This window comes from Rhineura floridana, chromosome 7, assembly GCF_030035675.1.
Source record: "Rhineura floridana isolate rRhiFlo1 chromosome 7, rRhiFlo1.hap2, whole genome shotgun sequence".
NCBI classification, from domain to species: Eukaryota; Metazoa; Chordata; class Lepidosauria; order Squamata; family Rhineuridae; genus Rhineura; species Rhineura floridana.
In genome coordinates, this window is record NC_084486.1 from 72,464,326 (window position 1) to 72,484,200 (window position 19,875).

At 44.7% G+C, this 19,875-nt stretch overlaps 1 protein-coding gene across 8 annotated transcripts in view; it reads right to left on the bottom strand.

The window, feature by feature from the left end:
• Positions 1–19,875, bottom strand: part of ATRNL1 (attractin like 1) — a 1,089,767-nt gene that overhangs the window by 820,224 nt on the left and 249,668 nt on the right. For 6 of the 8 annotated variants that reach the window (XM_061635905.1, XM_061635908.1, XM_061635909.1 and 3 more), the window contains exon 16: positions 296–509. The exons of the other annotated variants lie outside the window; for them this stretch is intronic. In XM_061635905.1, the coding sequence (XP_061491889.1) occupies positions 296–509 (214 nt within the window). The remainder of the gene's footprint in view (positions 1–295; positions 510–19,875) is intronic. 8 annotated transcript variants of the gene reach the window in all.

The following is a 19,875-nucleotide window of genomic DNA, read 5'->3' on the forward strand; positions in this document are numbered from 1 at the left end:
CTCATCCTCAAGGGAAGAGGCTATGGATTCAGATAATATCTCAGACCAGAAGGAGACTGCTCTCTCAACTAGCTTTGACGTCCCTTCCTCCTCTGAGAAATGGAGTCTGCTTTGCAAAAAAAACTATTCCCTCTTTTTGTACCCAAGCCCAATAATTAAATGGTGACATCCTATCCCGCAGTTATTACTTAGATTTCTTCCAACTTTCATTCTATCCATTATACAAAGAATGAACAAAACATGCTGAAGCAAATTGCTCCAAAAATAATATTGGCAATATGGTAAGCTCTCTTACCAACAGGTTTCTCACATACAAGGCCATCAGCCATAGCTGTACATGGATTTGCTTTCAGACCTGCAACCTCTGCCCTTTCGAGATAGGCACAGAATCCAGAATCATTTGGTTCTCCAGGTAGCCACTGCAATGTAGTGTTCGTAAATGGAGACATATCATCCCATCCCCAGTAGGAGATGTTGATCTTGCGTAGCCCCACCCAGGGTGAAATTTTCTGTGAAGAAGAATGAAAAAGGGACCACATGAATCATTTGGACCATCAATTCTAGCATTGCCTTTTCTCCTCAGCCCTCTCATCTATTCTTCTGTATTATTTCAAATACACAAATGGTATGTAGAATGTGTATTTATTCAAACTACATTTTTATCTCATGTATTAGGTCTGCCTAAAAGCTGCTAAAATCTATAAAGCTTCTATTCACTTAAGATTAACTCTGCTCTAAAATATTTGTCAAACTCTAAACCCAGCCAAAGTATATTTTCCCTACATTTGCTTTAGAAGACTAATGTATAAGCTACTTATCTTTGGCTTGTCCTTCAGTCAAGCATTGCTGAAACATATATGAGTATGCAGAACACCAAGACATAAGTGGCCCAGATGGCGTACACCATGCACGCATGCACATGGAAACACTCACACAAGAACACTGGACACAAGTACTGGCTCAGGCAACAATATTCCAAAGAGAAAGAGGAGCATGGGCAACCAAGATCCAGATACTTACTAAGTCACTCATTAGCATTGTGTTGGCTAAATGTTTTGCTCTGCTGTATCCTTCTTTGTAGGGATATAATCAGCAGGCAGGCAGAAGATCAAACAGCAGCTGGACAAATGTTACAATGCAACATATTCCATTGTAAAGAATGCATCCTCTCTTCTAATGCATAAACATTCCAGTTAAGAATGGAGTGAGACATGTGTCATATAACCATATCTTCAGTGAAAGATAATGTGTATGAGGGGCAGGCTGAGCCTTGTGAAATGTTCAATCAAGCTCCCTGTCTTTGGTTTAGACAACCCATGAAGGACTTTTCATTCCACAAGGATTGTTATAAATAAATGGTATCCTGGCTCTTAATTCCGATTTTTTTTATTGTGATACTATTTCAACTGGACTTGTGATTTTAATATCATTTTGTTATTTTATTGTGTCATCCACCTTGGGAAATTTTTATTATTAGAGATGGGAACTAAATAAATAATGCATGTGGAGATGAAGATACCCATGCACATATCCACCCATATGTCTTTAAAAGAGCACCCTGTTGAAGACATTGTCTATTTAGCTGAAAACCACTGATGGGGTAAGATAATTATGTTGCCTCTCAACAAGTAGCCATGCAAAGCTCACAAAGGTAAGGACATCCCCACACCTGGTATGTACCATACAAACTCCAAGAGCCAGCATCAGCACTCAATGGATAAGCAGCTGTTCTGCTTTGATGCTGCTAAAACTACTCTATCCCCAACAAGTTTCCATCAAAACTTGACATGCAGCTTTTTCTCTATGGTTCTGAATCTAAGGATCCCCCCTCTGTTATATATATACACACAAATTCCATCCTTAGATCACAGCTTTGGCAAAATGAGAGGAAGTCTGGGGTATGAGCATTAGAAAATTGCTCTTTCCTGAATCATTAGATATTGGTCTATCTAATTAACAGTCAGCTGCTCTGATTGACTGAAGCTCTGCCGCACACAAGGATGGTGTTTTTCCCCAGTCCTATTCTGGAGCTAGGGACAGAACAGAGGGCCTCCTGTAAGCAAAACTTGTGCTTTACTACTAAGTTTATCCACAGCTTTTCCTATACCAGACAACACAAGCAGTGAACCAGAGTCTCCTTGTGAGTGAGTGGGTGGAGGTGTCAGGAATGCTCTGGCTGACCCTCTCTTTGGTTCATTCTCAGATGAAGGGGTGGCAAAGCCATGGAGTATTCTGGACTACATTTTGTATCCCACACACCGTTTTCTGACTCATTGTGACATCCTGAGTACTCTGAAATGAGGAGAAGAAGCAAGGACCATCTTTTGGAGCTTTCAGAGTAATGTGCAGACCATAAATTAAAATGTTATCTCATTTATTAACAGATTTCCCTCATGCCCAGCAGAACAAACCCATTGTCTAACAACATTAACAAAGAAGAACATTAGAAAGCAGAACTAACTTTTCTCAGAGTGTCGGCAAGAAACACACACACAGCATAAGATCACCTCATACCACAAACCCCTCCTTTTCATGTTGATTTGTAAGAGAAACAGTGTATTTAAAAGCAGGGTTTGAGACCTAAGATGGCGATCTGATCCCCAACATATATAACTACACTCTTAAGGAACTCAGCACAGGACTTCAGGCCACAAGTTGGGAAAAGAGTCTGTATCTTGGTGCAAACCTTGAGGCAAAAATATTCCTTCCTGCTTTTTGACCAGAGCTCCTTCACATCACTTCAACTGTATGCCACTGTCCAGTCTCTTGGGCCGATGAAAGGTAATCTCTGCTAACTATAATTTCTTATAGCAGTAGGGACCTTCTATCTCTTTATTTTAGAGTCATAAATGGGTTAGCTTATTAATAATTAACACTGCCATTCACCTAGTAATTTATTATCATTATTCTTCTCTTTTCTGTCAATAAAAGAAAGCTTTGCTTTAGCCTGGTTTCAACTTGCATTTCTTGGGTTATATACAGTAGGGCCCCGCTTTACAGCGATTCGCTTTACAGCGATTCTTTACAGCGGTCTCAATTAGAAGCAATTAGATTAAAGCCCCACTCATATGGCACTTGTTCTGCTTTTACGGTGGTTTTCGGGCATCGTGCGCCATTCTATTCAATGGGTTCCGCTTTACAGCGGTTTTCGCTTTACAGCGGAGGTCCGGAACATAACCCGCCATGAGTGGGGCCCTATCGCACATGCTATTTGGCACATTTGTATTACTTCAGGCACTTAGTATTGTAAATGTCTAACCTTCAGTATTTTAGAATGCTGATTACAGCACTTCTTTAGCTGCTCTTTTTGCTCATATTTTTGCTGTGCTTATATTATGTTTAAGCAATCCATTATTATTAACTGCCTTGAGTACATCAGTGTCTCTAAATTTTGGGTTTTACCCATGAACCAAAATCCCATTTCATTTTTGGTATCTTCTGTATGCTAAATGTAGCTTGAGCATGTCACATTTTTAATCCATTTCTGATTCCCCGCCCCCCAATGCTGCAAACTCTTTATCAGTTTTTCTCCATCTCCTCTACTCTATCAGAGGGGACACATACTGACAGCTGCCTTTCCTTCTTGGTAACAGGACAGAAAAATCATCAATACAATGACTTTTCAAACTGCAGTCATCGATTTTACAATCAAGAGAGAGAGGTGGCAGCTGTTTCAGCTCTTTAAAAGAATATCTGCAGTTTCTCTACCATTTGAATCAAAGATGGAAATTATACTGTATTAGAAAGATAACCCAGACATGCATGATGATAATGATTAACTATAAGAGCCTATTCAAATGCAAATCATTTTATAAAAAATCAATAATGACTACATAGAGATCTATATAACAGATGAGTTGGACTATATAACAGGTGAAAACATGAACAAACAGACTCAATCCAGACAGAATAGAGGTACTGTTGGTGGATGATTGGTCTATCCAGTTCAACCTGTTCTGGAAATAGTTGCACTCCTCTTAAAGCAGGAGTGGCTAATCTGTGGCCCTCCAGATGTTGTTGGACTCCAGCTTCCATCAGACCCAGCCAGCATACTCAATAGTCAGAAATAATGGGAGTTGCAGTCCAACAACATCTGGAAGAAGACAAGTAAGTCACCCCTATCCTAAAGCATCAGGTTTGCAGCTAAGAGGTGCTTTTGTATCTAACATTGACTTTAGAAGCTGAAGTAGCTTCTGTTTTTCAAAGCATCTTTTGCCCCCATACCTGGAATGAAGACACAAGATAAGTTGTGACCTTTCCTCCAAACAAATTTTAACAACCATACAGGATATGCAGTGCCCAAACTAATTGCTTAATGGGTAACTCTGGCCTGATGAGATACATGGGAAATCCTATTTCTTCCTTATGAGCAACGCTACCCTGGCTCAAGACATGAGGATTGCACCTAATTCAGGCTACTCACTGTCAACTTACTTTGAAAATAAGAAGAAACTTCTTAAAGACAAAGAGTCTTTTGCACTGTGTTGGAAAGAGCATTACCATGACCTCCTTAATTGTCTCTCTACTGTGGCTGGTGAGGTCTTCTCGCAAATTTCACAACAAACTAGAGACCAGCTTGCAGTATCCCCTAATTTGGATGAAGTCAGTAAAGCCATTAATCAAATGAAGAATAACAAAACTAGTGGATCTAATGAGATTCCTGCTGAAGTCTTCAAATAAGGTGGGCCTGAACTTACACAACAACTTCATAAGCTCATCAAAAAGATCTGGATGAGGGAGGAGATCCGGAAGACTTTACGGATGTCATAATTAGCACTCTTTTTAAGAAGGGTGATAGAACAGATTGTGGGAACTATCAAGGCATCTCTCTTCTTGCTACCGCAAGTAAAATCCTTGCAAGGATCCTCACAAATCACCTCCTACCTATCTCAGAAGATATCCTCCCTGAATCCCAAAATAGTTTCTGCCCTTCCAGGGAGACAGCGGACATGATCTTCACTGCATGACAGCTTCAAGAAAAATGCTGGGAGCAGAATCAACCTTTATATATGGCATTTATTGATCTGACTATGGCCTTTTACTGTGAATTGAACTGCTCTCTGGACCATCCTTCTGAAAACTGGATGCCCTGATAAATTTGTGAATATTTTGCAACTCCTTCATGACAAAATGAAGGTAACAATTTTGGATAATAATGCCTTTCAGAGCGATCCCTTCAGAGTTGGATCAGGTGTAAAACAGGGATGTGTCATTACTCTGACCTTATTTGCTATTTTCATTGCTATGATTCTACACCTTATTGAAGGGAAACTTCCTACTGGTGTGGAAATCATATATCGAACAGAAGGAAAGCTTTTTAATCTCAGTAGGCTGAAAGCAAAAAGAAAGGTAATTACAACCTCTGTTGTAGAATTTCAATACGCCAATGACAATGTAGTCTCCGTACATTCAGAGAATGATCTCCAAACTATCCTAAATGTCTTTGCAGAAGCATATGGAAAGCTTGGGCTCTCACTTAATATAAAAAGCCCAAAGTGCTTCATCAGCTGGTGCAAACCAATCCCTCTGTAACACCATCAATCCAGCTTAATGCTGCAACACTGTTCATCACTTCTCCTACCTTGGCAGCCATCTCTCTGTAAAAGCTGACATCGACGCTGAAATTCAGCATCGTCTGAGTTCTGCAAGTGCCGCATTCTCCCGAATGAAGCGTAGAGTGTTTGATGATTGGGATATTCGCAGGGAGACCAAAATGCTTATTTACAAAGCCATTGTACTACCGACCTGAGTGTACGCCTGTGAAACATGGACCATCTATAAACGCCATTCCCAACTTCTTGAAAGATTCCACCAATGCTGCCTCCAGAAAATTCTGCAAATTACTTGGGAAGATAGGTGGACTAATGTTAGCATTTTGGAAGAAGCAAAGACCACCAGTGTTGAAACAATGATCCTTCAACATCAACTTCACTGGACCAGCCAAGTTGTTCAAATGCCCGATTATCATCTTCCAAAGCAGCTAATTTATTCCCAATTTAAGGATGGAAAACGGAATATCAGTGTACAGCAAAAGAGGTTTAAAGATGTTCTTAAAGATAATCTAAAAAATGTAACATAAGCATCAAGAACTGGGAAGTTTTGGCCCATGAGCTTCTCAATTGAAGGTAGGCTATTATCAAACGTGCTATGGACTTTGAAGAAGCATGAGTACAGGGCGAAAGGGACAAACAAGCTAAGCAGAAGGCACATCAAGCAAATCCTCATTGCAACTGTCTTCCATCCTGAAACCTATGTCCTCACTGTGGAAGGCTGTGTAGATCTAGGATTGGCCTCCACAGTCACTTGCAGACCCACCATTAAAGACCTTATCTTGGAAGACAATCTTACTTGGTCACGAGTGATCACCAATGAGTGACTTTGAAAATGAGTGGACGGAACTCCTGTTGACCCATCCTACCCACAATAGTCATGGAAGGTGACATTTCTAGGGCCAAAGAGCACCTGTCAACACACACACATATCAAGAAGGTAATGTGAGGTTTGTTGCTTTAGTGCCCTTCCCCTGAAATATGCTTCTGAGTGCTCACCAGAGCTATGCTGTAAATAACTTCCCTGCTCGCAATGAATTGTGACAAGAAGTCAATTTTAAAATTCACTTTGAAGGCTGTGCACCAGGTCCCCCCATCAAGTGAAGCAAGGCAGGTGGGTACCAGGGAGAAGGCCTTTTCAGCAGTGGCACAGAGAAGCTTGCCTGGCATCTCCTCTATGAACTTTTTTGCGCCAAGTGAGATATTTTTATTCACCCACCCTTTTTTTTTTAAGTGTTTTATATTCAGGCTCTTTTATGCTGTGTCTATTGCACTGAAAGGATTTTTTGCAGCCATCCAATGTTTTTTGTTGTTATTAATTATATATTGTATTTATAACATAGTTCCATTTGCATGCTGCCTATAGAATCTGTATTAGGAGGTTACATAAATTTAATAAACAGTAATAGTCAAAACATTTTACTGAGACAGTATTTTTTTCTAAATCCTAAATAAAAAATCCTTCAGCCAGATATACATTTATATCAATATAGTCTATTAATTCTATTAATCTAAAATTCTATTAATCCAAATTTTTTTTTACAAAAGTCATTCTATTTTAAATATTAAAAGATTAAGACTCAAACAAGCACAAATATTTCAAATTAGCAGACATTTCTTGGCTGCTCTATCTACATTTCTGAATGCTAAAAACGATCTGTAATAACGAAGACATCTCACATGAAATTGTATGCCCTAAATGATCATGATTCGAGCCTGAAAGGGCAGGCATATGAAGGGAAATCTCAGCAAGCTTCTCTGGAAACTGATAGCACATTCAAAATGACTTATACATAATAAATGGAATGGGATGGATAGAGAGATAGGAATGAAAGAGAAATTACTTCGGGGGAGACAGAGAAACAGAAGTGAGATAAAGCATAAATCACTAAAACATTTCATTAGAACTTTCTGATAAGTAAATAATCACTGAATCCAAGATGCCAACTTAAAGTGCATACATTTGTCTACATGTGTATACTACATGTGGGTTATCTCAAATTTATAGAACTTTAGTTTCTCAACCCATAATTCATTTGACTAAAGGTATGTTTTGTATGATGTCACCTTGCAGAAGTTTCAGAAAATGAAAACAGCCATTTCTCCAGTCAGCAAACATCTCAAAATGACAAGCTGACACAAGCTGTATTCTTAGATTTATGGGGCTTCTTTGTGCCATTCCAACTGGATATGTGTGTCTAGATATATGTGTCTGTAAACATGTGTGTGTGCGCACCCTCACTTATATATCAGGTACAAACGAAGACAAAATAGATTTCAACATTTGCCACTGAATTCTTTGGGGAATTAATTAATTATACATATACATACACACACACACACACACATATATCCCGCCCTTCCTCCCAGAAGGAGCCAAGGACGGCAATCAAAAACACTGAAAGCACTTTAAAACATACTAAAAAAACAAAAGACTTTAAAAGAAATTAAAACAAAATATATTTAAAAAAAATTAAAACAACTTTAAAAACATCTTTAAAAGAAATTCCAGCACAAATGCCGACTCTTCCTTAAAGGCTTGTTGAAAGACGAAGGTCTTCAAAAGTCTCCAAAAAGATAACAGAGATGGTGCCTATCTAATATTTAAGGGGAGGGAATTCCAAACCGTTGGTGCCACAACACCAAAGGTCCGCTGTGATGTTCCTATATTAATGTATATATGGTAAGTGTTGTTTTAGAAGATACATGGTAAGTGGAGTGAAAGAGGAGGGGGAGTGACTGGGCAGTAGAATGCGAGATGATTGGCTGAGTGTTTAAAATGGCTGAATGTATAAAAGGAAGAGTGAGAGTTGAATCTGGGGGGGAGAAGAGAAAGAGTGGATTGCTTGGTGGGGTTTGAGAGAGTTGTTTGCCAGGAGAGAGTGAAGAAGGAGGGGGGTGGAGTTCAGATTAGTATTGAGTAAAACCATATGCTTATGTGCTTTAAGAAGAAATCTTGTTAATCTTGTTAGCTTTGTTATCTGTAATAAATACTTAATTTGGTTTACCAAATCCTTGGCTGGGGTTTCACAGACCAGAAGGGAGGGTAAGGTAATGACCAAGGCTGAAGGGGAACTGTAACAAATGGTGGCAGCGGTGAAGAGAATAACAATACCAGTATTCAGAGTCTCTGGGAATACTAGTATTGGGACGTTACTGGTGGTTGCCTAGCAGGGGGATCTGTTGAGATCTGTGCTAGAGCGGATAGGTAAACCATAAGAGAGTGCGGTCCGGACTGGTGGAGTCCCTGGTGGTGCCTAGAGACAGGCAGTAACCACGAGCAGGTAGGAACCTGACAGGGAGAGCCAGGGAAGGACGCATCACATGTGGTGGCAGTAGCGGTGGGATACGAACCAAAGAGAGTCCCAAAGACACGTGGTGACAAAGGAGACTACATCACATGTGGTGTCAGTAGCGGTGGGATACGAACAACAGAGAATCCAGATACAGTGGTGTGGCAAACAGAAATAACAAAACAAGATTACTTATGAGAGTGACTGGCAAAGAGTGTGTGGCAAAGAGTGAGTGAACTCAAACACCATGGCTGAATACATAAAAATGAAAAGAGAGGAGCTGGTGGAGAAGTGCATAACATTCAATTTACCTCACGAGGGTAAAGGGGTAGATGAATTGAGGGTAGCACTTATAGGATTTGCAACTGCCCAGCAAAAACAACCTGTCAGAGAAGAGACCCCAGAAGGATATTTAAGCAATCCCGCTTATATAGAGTACTTGAGAGAGAAGTTAAGATGGGAGGCTGATGAGAAAGAAAAGCAGCGGGTCTTTGAGGCTGAGGAAAAAGATAAACAGCGGGAGTTGGAAGCTGAGAGACTGAGGATGGAAGGTGCAGAGAAGGAAAAACAGAGGGAGTTGGAAATTGAGAGAATGAGATTGGGGTTTGAGGAGAGGGAGAAGCAACGAGCATTGGATGCTGAATTACAAGTAGAAAAGTTAAAATTTGATAGAGAGAAATTTCACTCTGAGGAGACAAGGAAAGACAGAGATGGAGCAAAAATAAAAATTACTCCAAAGGACTTTGCTGTCTATGAGCCTGGTCAAGATCCTCAAATTTACCTCAGCACCTTTGAAAAAGCAGCTCAGTTGTGGGGGCTACCTGAAGATAAATACATGCAGTATTTATCAAACCTGATTAAAGGGGAATTGGCTGAGGTATACCAATATTTCCCCTCAGACAGGCCCGTCACCTATGCTGAATTCAAAGAAGCAGTGTTTAAAAGATTCAGACTGGGGCCTGATTATTTTAGAAAGCTTTTCAGAAACTGTCAGATCCAAGCAGGGAGGTCTTTTGTGGAACTGGGAGCAAAATTGATGGATATATTTGGAAAGTGGATGAGTAGTGCCAAAGCTCAGTCAGTAGAAGAGGTGAAAAGCCTCATGATACTGGATCAATTATTCCATCAGTTACCACCAGAAATAAGGCTCCTGGTCAAAGACCGTTCCCCTACATCTGTGCAGGAGGCCGCAGAGATGGCAGATCACTTCGCCTCCAACAGAACTGGCTGGGTGGGGAAAACATCAAGAGATTTTAAACCCAGACCATATAACGCTGGCAGAAGGGATGTGGTACCACAGAGAGTGAGTCCTCCAGTAAAATCTGAAGGGCACAGGACACCCCAGAGTGGATCTGTGTACCCTAAAAGTGAGGAGAAATTATGCTACAATGTGGTAGACCGGGGCACCTACGTTTTCAATGTGAGGTTACCAACCCCATTAGTAATCCTGCTCAGACAAGGGCAGTGAAAACAGAGCCCAAGGCTTTAGAAACAGCGAAAAAGGTTCAGTTTGGCCAGATAAACTGGACAGAAGTAACAGACCTTGATTCAAGTCTGAGAGAGGAAGTGAGTGTACAAGGGGCAAATTATTGGGCATTGCTTGATACTGGTGCCACTCAGACATTACTGAGGCCAGATTTAATAAAATCTGAGGTAATATTACCTCAGGAAACTGTGACTATCCAAGGAGTGAGGGGTCAGACCACCAGAGAGTTTGCCTGTGGCCCTAGTGAAAATGGAATGGAGAGGCCGAAAGGGCCAATATAAAGTTGGTATTAATGCCCAGCAACAAGAACCAGTAATACTGGGAAGAGATGTTATGGGGGCACAGGGGAAAATATATGTAGTGACCAGACAGCAAATTGGCAGAGAAAAAGAAGCCATATTAAGGGGGGCTGAAACAAACAGGGTGGAATCTGTTAACCAGCCTCAGGTCACCATAGCAACCACTAGCAGGCCTGCTGAAGAAGACAAACTGTATCAAGTGGTCTCTGGGGAAGAAGCAGATCAATTCAGGGAAGAGCTGCATAAAGATATAAGTCTGAAGCAGATAAAGGAACAAGCGCTGACCCAACAGATTCCTTTCACTGACAAACTGAGGAATCAAGTTGTGTGTGAGAATGGGATTTTATGTGGACTGTGGATGCCTGCTGAGAGAGGGGGTGAATGTGAACCAGTGAAACAAATGATGGAAGTAGTGAAAGAGAATTTGAGTCATGCACAAGAGAAGGAAAGTTACTGGTATGACAGAACAGCCAGAGAACGTGTGTATGATATGGGAGATATGGTTATGGCGTTCATACCCAGGAAACATGACAAATTACAGGCTAACTGGGAAGGACCATATACCATCAGAGAAAGGCTTGACACAGTGATGTATGTAATCACCACAGACCAATTAAACAAAAGCGAAGTGGTTCATGTAAATATGTTGAAGCCTTACCATACCAGGGATGCACAGGTGTTGCAAGTTACCTTATTCCCTGAGGGAAGTGGGCCTGAACTTCCAGATTTGGTACAGGAAAGCAAAGACAAAGGAGGGGTAGATCAAGTGGAATGGTCAGAGGAGGTAGAGGAGGAAGTAAAAGAAGAGATTCTGAGAGTTTTGAAAACCTATAGGAATCTCTTTAGCAACAAACCTGGCCGAACCAGTATAGTTATACATTCCATTGATACTGGAGATCATGCCCCAATCAGATCTGTTCCATACCGTGTGAATGGGAAAGTTTTGAATGAGATCAAAAAGGAGGTGGAAGATATGCTGGAATTAGGAGTGCTCAGGGAATCCATCAGTCCCTGGGCCTCAAGTATTGTCCTGGTTCCGAAAAAAGATGGAACAACAAGGTTTTGCATTGATTATTGGCTAATCAATAAAATTACTGTCCCAGATGCGTATCCTATTCCTAGGGTAGACGCTATGTTAGAGTTATTGGGGGCAGCAACCATTATCTCTACACTAGATCTCTGTAAAGGATTTTGGCAAATGGAACTAGACGAGCAATCCAGAGCCAAAACTGCCTTCAGTACACCAGATGGGTTATATGAGTTTGTGACCTTACCCATGGGACTAAGGAACTCACCAAGTTCATTTCAGAGGCTAATCAATACTGTGTTGCGAGGCATGTCAGATTTTGCAGTGGCCTATATCGATGACGTGGCCATTTTTAGCAAGTTGGTGCCTGAGCATGTCCAACACCTGACAACAGTATTGGAGGCCTTAAGAAAAGCAGGCCTCACAATAAAAGCTAAGAAATGCCAGTTTGGACTAAAGGAAGTAATCTATTTAGGACATAAGGTGGGGAGTGGGAAAATCACCCCCTTATGGAGCAAGGTGGAGGCAATACAAGCGTGGCCGATCCCCTTAACCAAAAAACAAGTAAGGGCATTTCTGGGTGTGGCTGGATTTAATAGGAAGTTTGTGAGAAATTTTGGGCAAATAGCAACCCCGTTGCATGAATTAACAAAGAAGAAGTGTTCTGAGCGTGTGGTATGGACGGATGAATGTCAGAAGGCTTTTGATCTACTGAAGCAAGCCTTGTGCCAAGGACCCATATTAATAGCACCAGACTATGAGAAACCATTCATCGTGGCTACAGATGCGTCGGACCTCGCGCTGGGAGTCGTCTTGCTACAGGAGAGAGAAGGCACTAGACATCCAGTGGCGTACCTGAGTCGCAAGCTGACGCCGAGGGAGAAAAACTATTCGTCGGTCCAGAAGGAGTGCCTAGCGGTCGTGTGGGGACTGAACAAGTTGCGCCCATACGTGTGGGGACGAAGATTCACAGTGACTACGGATCATCGGGCCTTGTTATGGTTGCAGACTATGAAAAACCACAACACTATGCTGCAGAGGTGGTCCTGGGCCCTACAGGACTATCAAGTGGACTTCCAGTTCATAAAAGGCAAGGACAATGTACTGGCCGATGGACTTTCCAGGCAAGTGGCTGGGACTGCAGTGACGTGACCAGACAGAGGAACAAAGAAAGACATTTTCCCCACAGAGACTTTTATTTGTTAACGCGACATATAAATCCTGGAACAGGAATAATACTCTGCTGTTGTTTAAGGGGGGGGGATGTGATGTTCCTATATTAATGTATATATGGTAAGTGTTGTTGTTTTAGAAGATACATGGTAAGTGGAGTGAAAGAGGAGGGGGAGTGACTGGGCAGTAGAATGCGAGATGATTGGCTGAGTGTTTAAAATGGCTGAATGTATAAAAGGAAGAGTGAGAGTCGAATCTGGGGGGGAGAAGAGAAAGAGTGGATTGCTTGGTGGGGTTTGAGAGAGTTGTTTGCCAGGAGAGAGTGAAGAAGGAGGGGGGTGGAGTTCAGATTAGTATTGAGTAAAACCATATGCTTATGTGCCTTAAGAAGAAATCTTGCTAATCTTGTTAGCTTTGTTATCTGTAATAAATACTTAATTTGGTTTACCAAAGGCCTGATCCTTGGCTGGGGTTTCACAGACCAGAAGGGAGGGTAAGGTAATGACCAAGGCTGAAGGGGAACTGTAACAAATGGTGGCAGCGGTGAAGAGAATAACAATACCAGTATTCAGAGTCTCTGGGAATACTAGTATTGGGACGTTACTGGTGGTTGCCTAGCAGGGGGATCTGTTGAGATCTGTGCTAGAGCAGATAGGTAAACCATAAGAGAGTGTGGTCCGGACTGGTGGAGTCCCTGGTGGTGCCTAGAAACAGGCAGTAACCACGAGCAGGTAGGAACCTGACAGGGAGAGCCAGGGAAGGACGCCTCACATCCGCCTCCTATATTGTGTGAAACAGACCTCCTGATAAGATGGCATCTGCAGGAGGCTCTCACCTGCATAGTACAGTGATTGACTGGGTATTAAAGGAATAAGATTATCTTTAAGATATCTTGCTCCCAAGTTGTGTAGGGCTTTGTCCACCAAGACTAGATTCTTGAACTTGGCATGGTAGCTAATGGGTAGCCAATGTAATTCTTTCAGCAGCAGGATAACATGTTGGCGATACCCTGCTCCAGTGAGCCCAAGTGAGCAGTCGCACTGCTGCATTTTGCACCAACTGCTGCTTCCGGACCATCCCCTAGAGCAGCCCCATCTACAGTGCATTACACTAATCCAGCTTGGAAGTTACCAGTGCATGGACAACAGTGGTCAGGCTATATCAGTCCAGAAAAGGTCGTAGCTGGATTACTAGATGAAGCTCGTAAAAAGCACTGTATCCACTGAGGTCACCTGGGCCTCTAGTGACAAACATGGATCCTGTTGAGACTCAGCTCCCCCAGAAGGGGCAGGAAGGGGGGAGGCATGAGTTTCAGGCACCTCCACTGCCAGGAGATACAGAAGACTGGGGAGTTGTTGAGTCTGAGTGAGACCTTGGGGGGAAGCGAGCCTGAATTCCAGCCAGTTCCCACAGAAGGCGCAATCTCCGACGAGGAGAGCTCGCCACCCCAAGTTGCTGCTGAGGAGCTGTTGGGGGAAGCTCCAGCAAAAGTGCCAACTCCTCCCTTACCAAGCAGTTCCCAGGATGCCACCAGCATGATGCAGCCCCCTGACCTAGAATCCGTTACTCAGGAGCTGGTGTCTTCCGATGAGCCATTGGAGACATGCCCCCTGTCACCTCGCTCCCACCGCCGCAAGAAACGGACAGGGCAGAGACAGGACTTGTGAAGGAGTCAGAGATTACAATCGAAAATGTTCCCTACTTAAGCTTGCCGCTTACAGTGGGGAGCTGCTGTGCTAACTTCCTTCATACACCGCAGATCATGTCTAGAGTGTAGTTAGGGAATTTAGTGAGTTAGTGCAGGTTTTTCTATGAAGCGCAATGCCTTTGATGTATCCATTACTTTAACAAAATGAGATTTAATTGCACCCGTGTCTCAGCCTCGTAGTTCTGGCTCTGGATGGGACAGTTTTACACAGCCACCATCCCTACTAGAATCTGTTCCCATGGCGGATGGCATGGATCTGGATGGAGCAAGAGGAGGAGTACCTATAACCATGGAAACCTTGTATACCGAGATCCAGAACCTCCGAGCTACTACGCAAGCCCTGCAAACCGAGAACCAGAACCTCAGAACCACGATGCAAGCCTTGCAAGTGGACAACCAGAATCTCCGAGCCTTGATTGCGCAAGTTCAGGCTGCGTTGCCAGGGGCGGCGGCAGCCCCTGTCACATCTCCAGTGGGACTCCCCATTTGGTACGGGAGTGAGAGTGAACAGTTTGCGATGTTTCTAGCCCAATGTGAGTTGTACATTCAGGTGCGCAGAGCTGAGTTCCCGACCGATGATGCGAAGGTGGCGTTCATCATCAGTTTGCTGGAAGGTGAAGCGGACAAATGGGCCACCCCGTATCTGATCCACAACAACCAAATACTGTAACAGTTTGATGCCTTTAAGAATGCGATGGAGGAGATGTTCCGAGACCCCCAGAGGAAGGAGACGGTAGCCCGCCAGCTAGGGACCCTGAGACAGGAAAAGGGGTCTGTGGGAGCGTACACCAATGCTTTTCATGTCTTGTCGCAAGAAACAGAGTACAATGACCCCGCTTTGCTGTACTTTTATAGAAATGGACTGAGTTCAGAAGTTTTGGACGAACTGGCATGCTCCACACACCCTGACAACCTGAGGGGTTTGATTCAACTGAGCCTGCAGATAGACAGCCGTCTGGAAGGGAGGAAGTTGGAACGGCGGATGGAATCTTCCTGGACCCAGGTTGCTGCTCCACTGCCCCGCGCACATCCTGTACCCAACCCGGGAGTCCCTACTCTCTCGGGAGAGGAGACCATGCAGATTGGGGGGGCTAGACCACGGTTGACGGAGGAGGAGAGGGAAAGGTGCCGGAGGGAAGGCTTGTGCCTATACTGTGGCAAGCCAGGACACCTCGCTCAAAACTGTGCAGCCAAGACCGGGAGACCCCAGCTGCCGGAAAACTTCACATCCCAGCTCTCGTAGAGGCTAGAGAGTTGGGGAATGCCACAGACACTGAACCTCCGCCATGACCCCTTCTATCCCAAGGTGTCCTCCTGTTACCCATTCGCATCACCCTACCCTCGGGGGAGAGTTTCTCAGCCAAGGCTATGATTGACAGTGGAGCATCTTCTTTTTTCATGGACTGAGAATTGGCATGACACCACACTATCCCCACACAAGAACTGAGTCAGCCGTTGGCAGTGGAAACTAGAGATGGCCGGCTGCTGAAGTCCGGGGGGGTAACCCAAGCAACTGAGGCCTTGGAAGTGATGGTCCCTGGACATCGGGAAGACATGTCATTCTATGTGGCATCCTTGCCTCACTTTCTGGTGGTGCTGGGCATGCCTTGGTTGGTCTGGCACAACCCCACAATCTTTTTGGATGAAGCTGTGGTGGTTTTTACCTTCAAGTACTTCCATCAACACTGCCAGCCTGAGGAGAAGCTGGAGGTGTCGGCAGGGGTGCCTTCCCCAAGGGAGATAACTTTGCCTGCCAAGTATGGGGGCTTTCAGAACGTATTCGACAAAAAGGAAGCGGAGCAACTCCCTCCTCACCGTCCCTATGATTGTGCCATTGATTTGATGCCCGGGGCACGCATCACCACCGGGCGGATGTACTCTCTATCTGAACCAGAGTTGGCAGTGTTAAGGGAGTTTCTGGACACCAACTTGAAGAAAGGCTTCATTCGCCCTTCGCAGTCCCCAGCTGGCGCACCCCTGCTGTTTGTTAAGAAAAAGGGGGGAGCTTCGTCCGTGCAATGATTATAGAGCCCTCAACCAGATCACTATCCCCAACAGTTACCTGTTGCTGCTCATCAGGGAAATGCTAGAGCGGCTGCGTTCCACCAAAATTTACACGAAACTGGACTTGAGAGGAGCTTATAACTTGGTGTGGATCAAGGAGGGGGATGAGTGGAAGACTGCGTTCAAGACCTGTTATGGTCAGTATGAGTATCTAGTGATGCCATTCGGATTGTCAGGAGCTCCTGGAGTCTTCCAGAATTTCATGAATGACATCTTCAGGGACTTTGTGGACCGCTTTATGATCGTGTATTTGGATGATATCTTGATTTACTTGGATACCCCAGAAGAACACGACACACATGTGCGTGCAGTGCTGCAGAAGTTACAGGAACACCGCCTTTACATTAAGCTGGAAAAATGTGGGTTTGACCTGACCACTTTGGACTTTCTGGGGTATTGGGTCTCTCCGGCAGGAGTAGAAATGGACCCAGAGAAGGTTCGTTGCATCCTCACGTGGCAGCCCCCCAAGACCAAGAAGCATTTGCAGCACTTCTTGGGGTTTGCCAATTATTACCATCGGTTCATAGCCAACTACTCCAAGCAGATGTCACCGCTCATGGATTGCCTGAAGGGCTCAGGACCTTTCCGCCGGACAGAAGATGCCCAGGATGCCTTCGAGAGCCTGAAGCGAAGGTTTGCTGCTGAACCCATTCTACAACATGCAGATCCGGCACTCCCTTTTGTGGTAGAGACAGATGCACCAGACGTAGCGATCGGGGGTGTCCTGTTGCAACCTGCCCAAAAAGGGGGGGGCTGAAACCTTGTGCCTACTTTTCCAGAAAGTTAAACGACTCTGAACAAAACTATACCGTGTGGGAAAAGGAGCTGTTGGCCATCAGAGATGCCTTTGAAGCCTGGAGACACCAACTGGAAGGGGCGCAGCATGAAATTGAGGTGTGCACAGACCATCATAATCTAGACAGTCTACACACCACCCGCAAACTCAATCAACGGCAAGTGCACTCGGCTCAGTTGTTCGCATGGTTCCATTTCAAAATCCATTATATATCTCAAGCGCAGAATAAGAGGGCAGACGCCTTGTCCCAGAAGCCGGAGTATCTGGGGGATCTCACCCCAAGACCATTACAGTACATTATTCCACTGAGAGGGGAGTGGTTGGGGCCTGCCAAGACTCCTGGGAGGCTGAAGTGCATGAGCCGCAAAAACAGGACCCACAGGTGCAGCAGGTCAGAATGGGTGCGCAACCCGAAACAGATCAGAAGGACTTTACATGGAAGGATGTTATACTGCACCATCAGGAGGCTATTTATGTGCCCCCAGGAGAACTGAGAGCCAGAGTGCTATATCAGTGTCATGACTCCCCCACGGCAGGCCACTTCGGGGTCTTTAAGACCATTCAAGCTGTCACCCAGAAGTTCTGGTGGCCCAAGGTGAAGAAGGACGTAGAGCATTATGTCCGCTCCTGTCCCACTTGCATGAGAGCCAGACATGCCACTGGGAAGCCCCACCAGGGCCATGGCAGATTATTACTATGGATTTTATTACAGATCTTCCCCCTTCTCAGGTGAAAACCACAGTTTTGGTGGTAGTTGATGCCTTCTCGAAAATGGCTCACTTCATTCCATGCACTGGGCTTCCAAACACTCAAGACACTGCCAAGTTGTATGTTCAAAACATGTACCGGCTGCACGGACTGCCAGACAGCTTGGTTTCCGACCGGGGAACACAATTTACCGAGCGTTTTTGGCAAGCATTGTGGAAGTTACTGCAAAGTGAATTAAGACTGTCGTCCGCTCATCATCCTCAAACGGATGGGCAGACTGAGAGGGTGAATGCAAATTTGGAACAATATTTACATTGTTACATGGGTTACCAGCAGGACAATTGGATGTCCTACCTGCCTTTAGCAGAATTTGCCTATAATAATGCTGTGCATTCGCACACGCAACAGACTCCTTTCTTTGCCAACTTTGGCTACTACCCCCGAGTGTTCCCTGCCCCAAAGGATAACCTCTCCATCCTAGCCGCCGAGGATTTCTTGCAAGAACTTCACACTTTGCAACAGCTACTCCAGGAACAACTGGAGCAAGCCAAGGTGGATTACAAATGCGCAGCTGACCAGCATCGGCAAGAGGGAGCCCTCATTCAAACAGGAGACAAGGTGTTGGTGTCTACATGTTATTTACCTATACCTGGCCGGTGTCATAAGTTGCAGGATCGGCATGTAGGGCCTTTCGAGGTGGAGGCGCAGATTAACCCCATGGCTTAGACTAAAATTGCCTTCCACTTGCAAGATGCATCCAGTCTTTCACCGGGCATTACTGACAAAGGACGCCCCTTCTGACCCTCACCGCCCACGGGTTGAGCCCGCTCCACCACTGTTGGTAGATGGGGAGGAAGAGTATGAAGTAGAACAGATATTGGATTCGAGAAAACGTCGCGGGCGCCTTCAGTACTTGATTCATTGGAAGGGTTATGATCCATCAGAACGTTCGTGGGAAACAGAGAACGTGCACGCCCCGACTTTGGTGAGAGGATTCCATGAGGCTTACCCTGCAAAACCCAGACCTCGGGGTGGGAAGGGTTAATGCATGGAGGGGGGATGATGTAGAGCCTCAGCTCCCCCAGAAGGGGCAGGAAGGGGGGAGGCATGAGTTTCAGGCACCTCCGCTGCCAGGAGATACAGAAGACTGGGGAGTTGTTGAGTCTGAGTGAGACATTGGGGGGAAGCGAGCCTGAATTCCAGCCAGTTCCCACAGAAGGCGCAATCTCCGACGAGGAGAGCTCACCACCCCAAGTTGCTGCTGAGGACCTGTTGGGGAAAGCTCCAGCAAAAGTGCCAACTCCTCCCTTACCAAGCAGTTCCCAGGATGCCACCAGCATGACGCAGCCCCCTGACCTAGAATCCATTACTCAGGGGCAGGTGTCTTCCAATGAGCCATTAGAGACATGCCCCCCGTCACCTCACTCCCGCCGCCATGAGAAACGGACAGGGCAGAGACAGGACTTGTGAAGGAGTCAGAGATTACGATCGAAAACATTCCCTGCTTAAGCTTGCTGCTTACAGTGGGGAGCTGCTGGGTCAACTTCCTATATATGCCGCAAAGCATGTCTAGAGTGTAGTTAGGGATTTTAGTGTTAGTGGAGGTTTTTCTATGAAGCGCAATGCCTTTGATGTATCCATTACTTTAATAAAATGAGATTTAATTGTACCCGCATTTCAGCCTCGTAGTTCCGGCTCTGGACGGGACAGATCCAGGAACACCCCAAGACTACAAACCCACTTTTTCAGAGGGAATATGACCCCATCTAAAG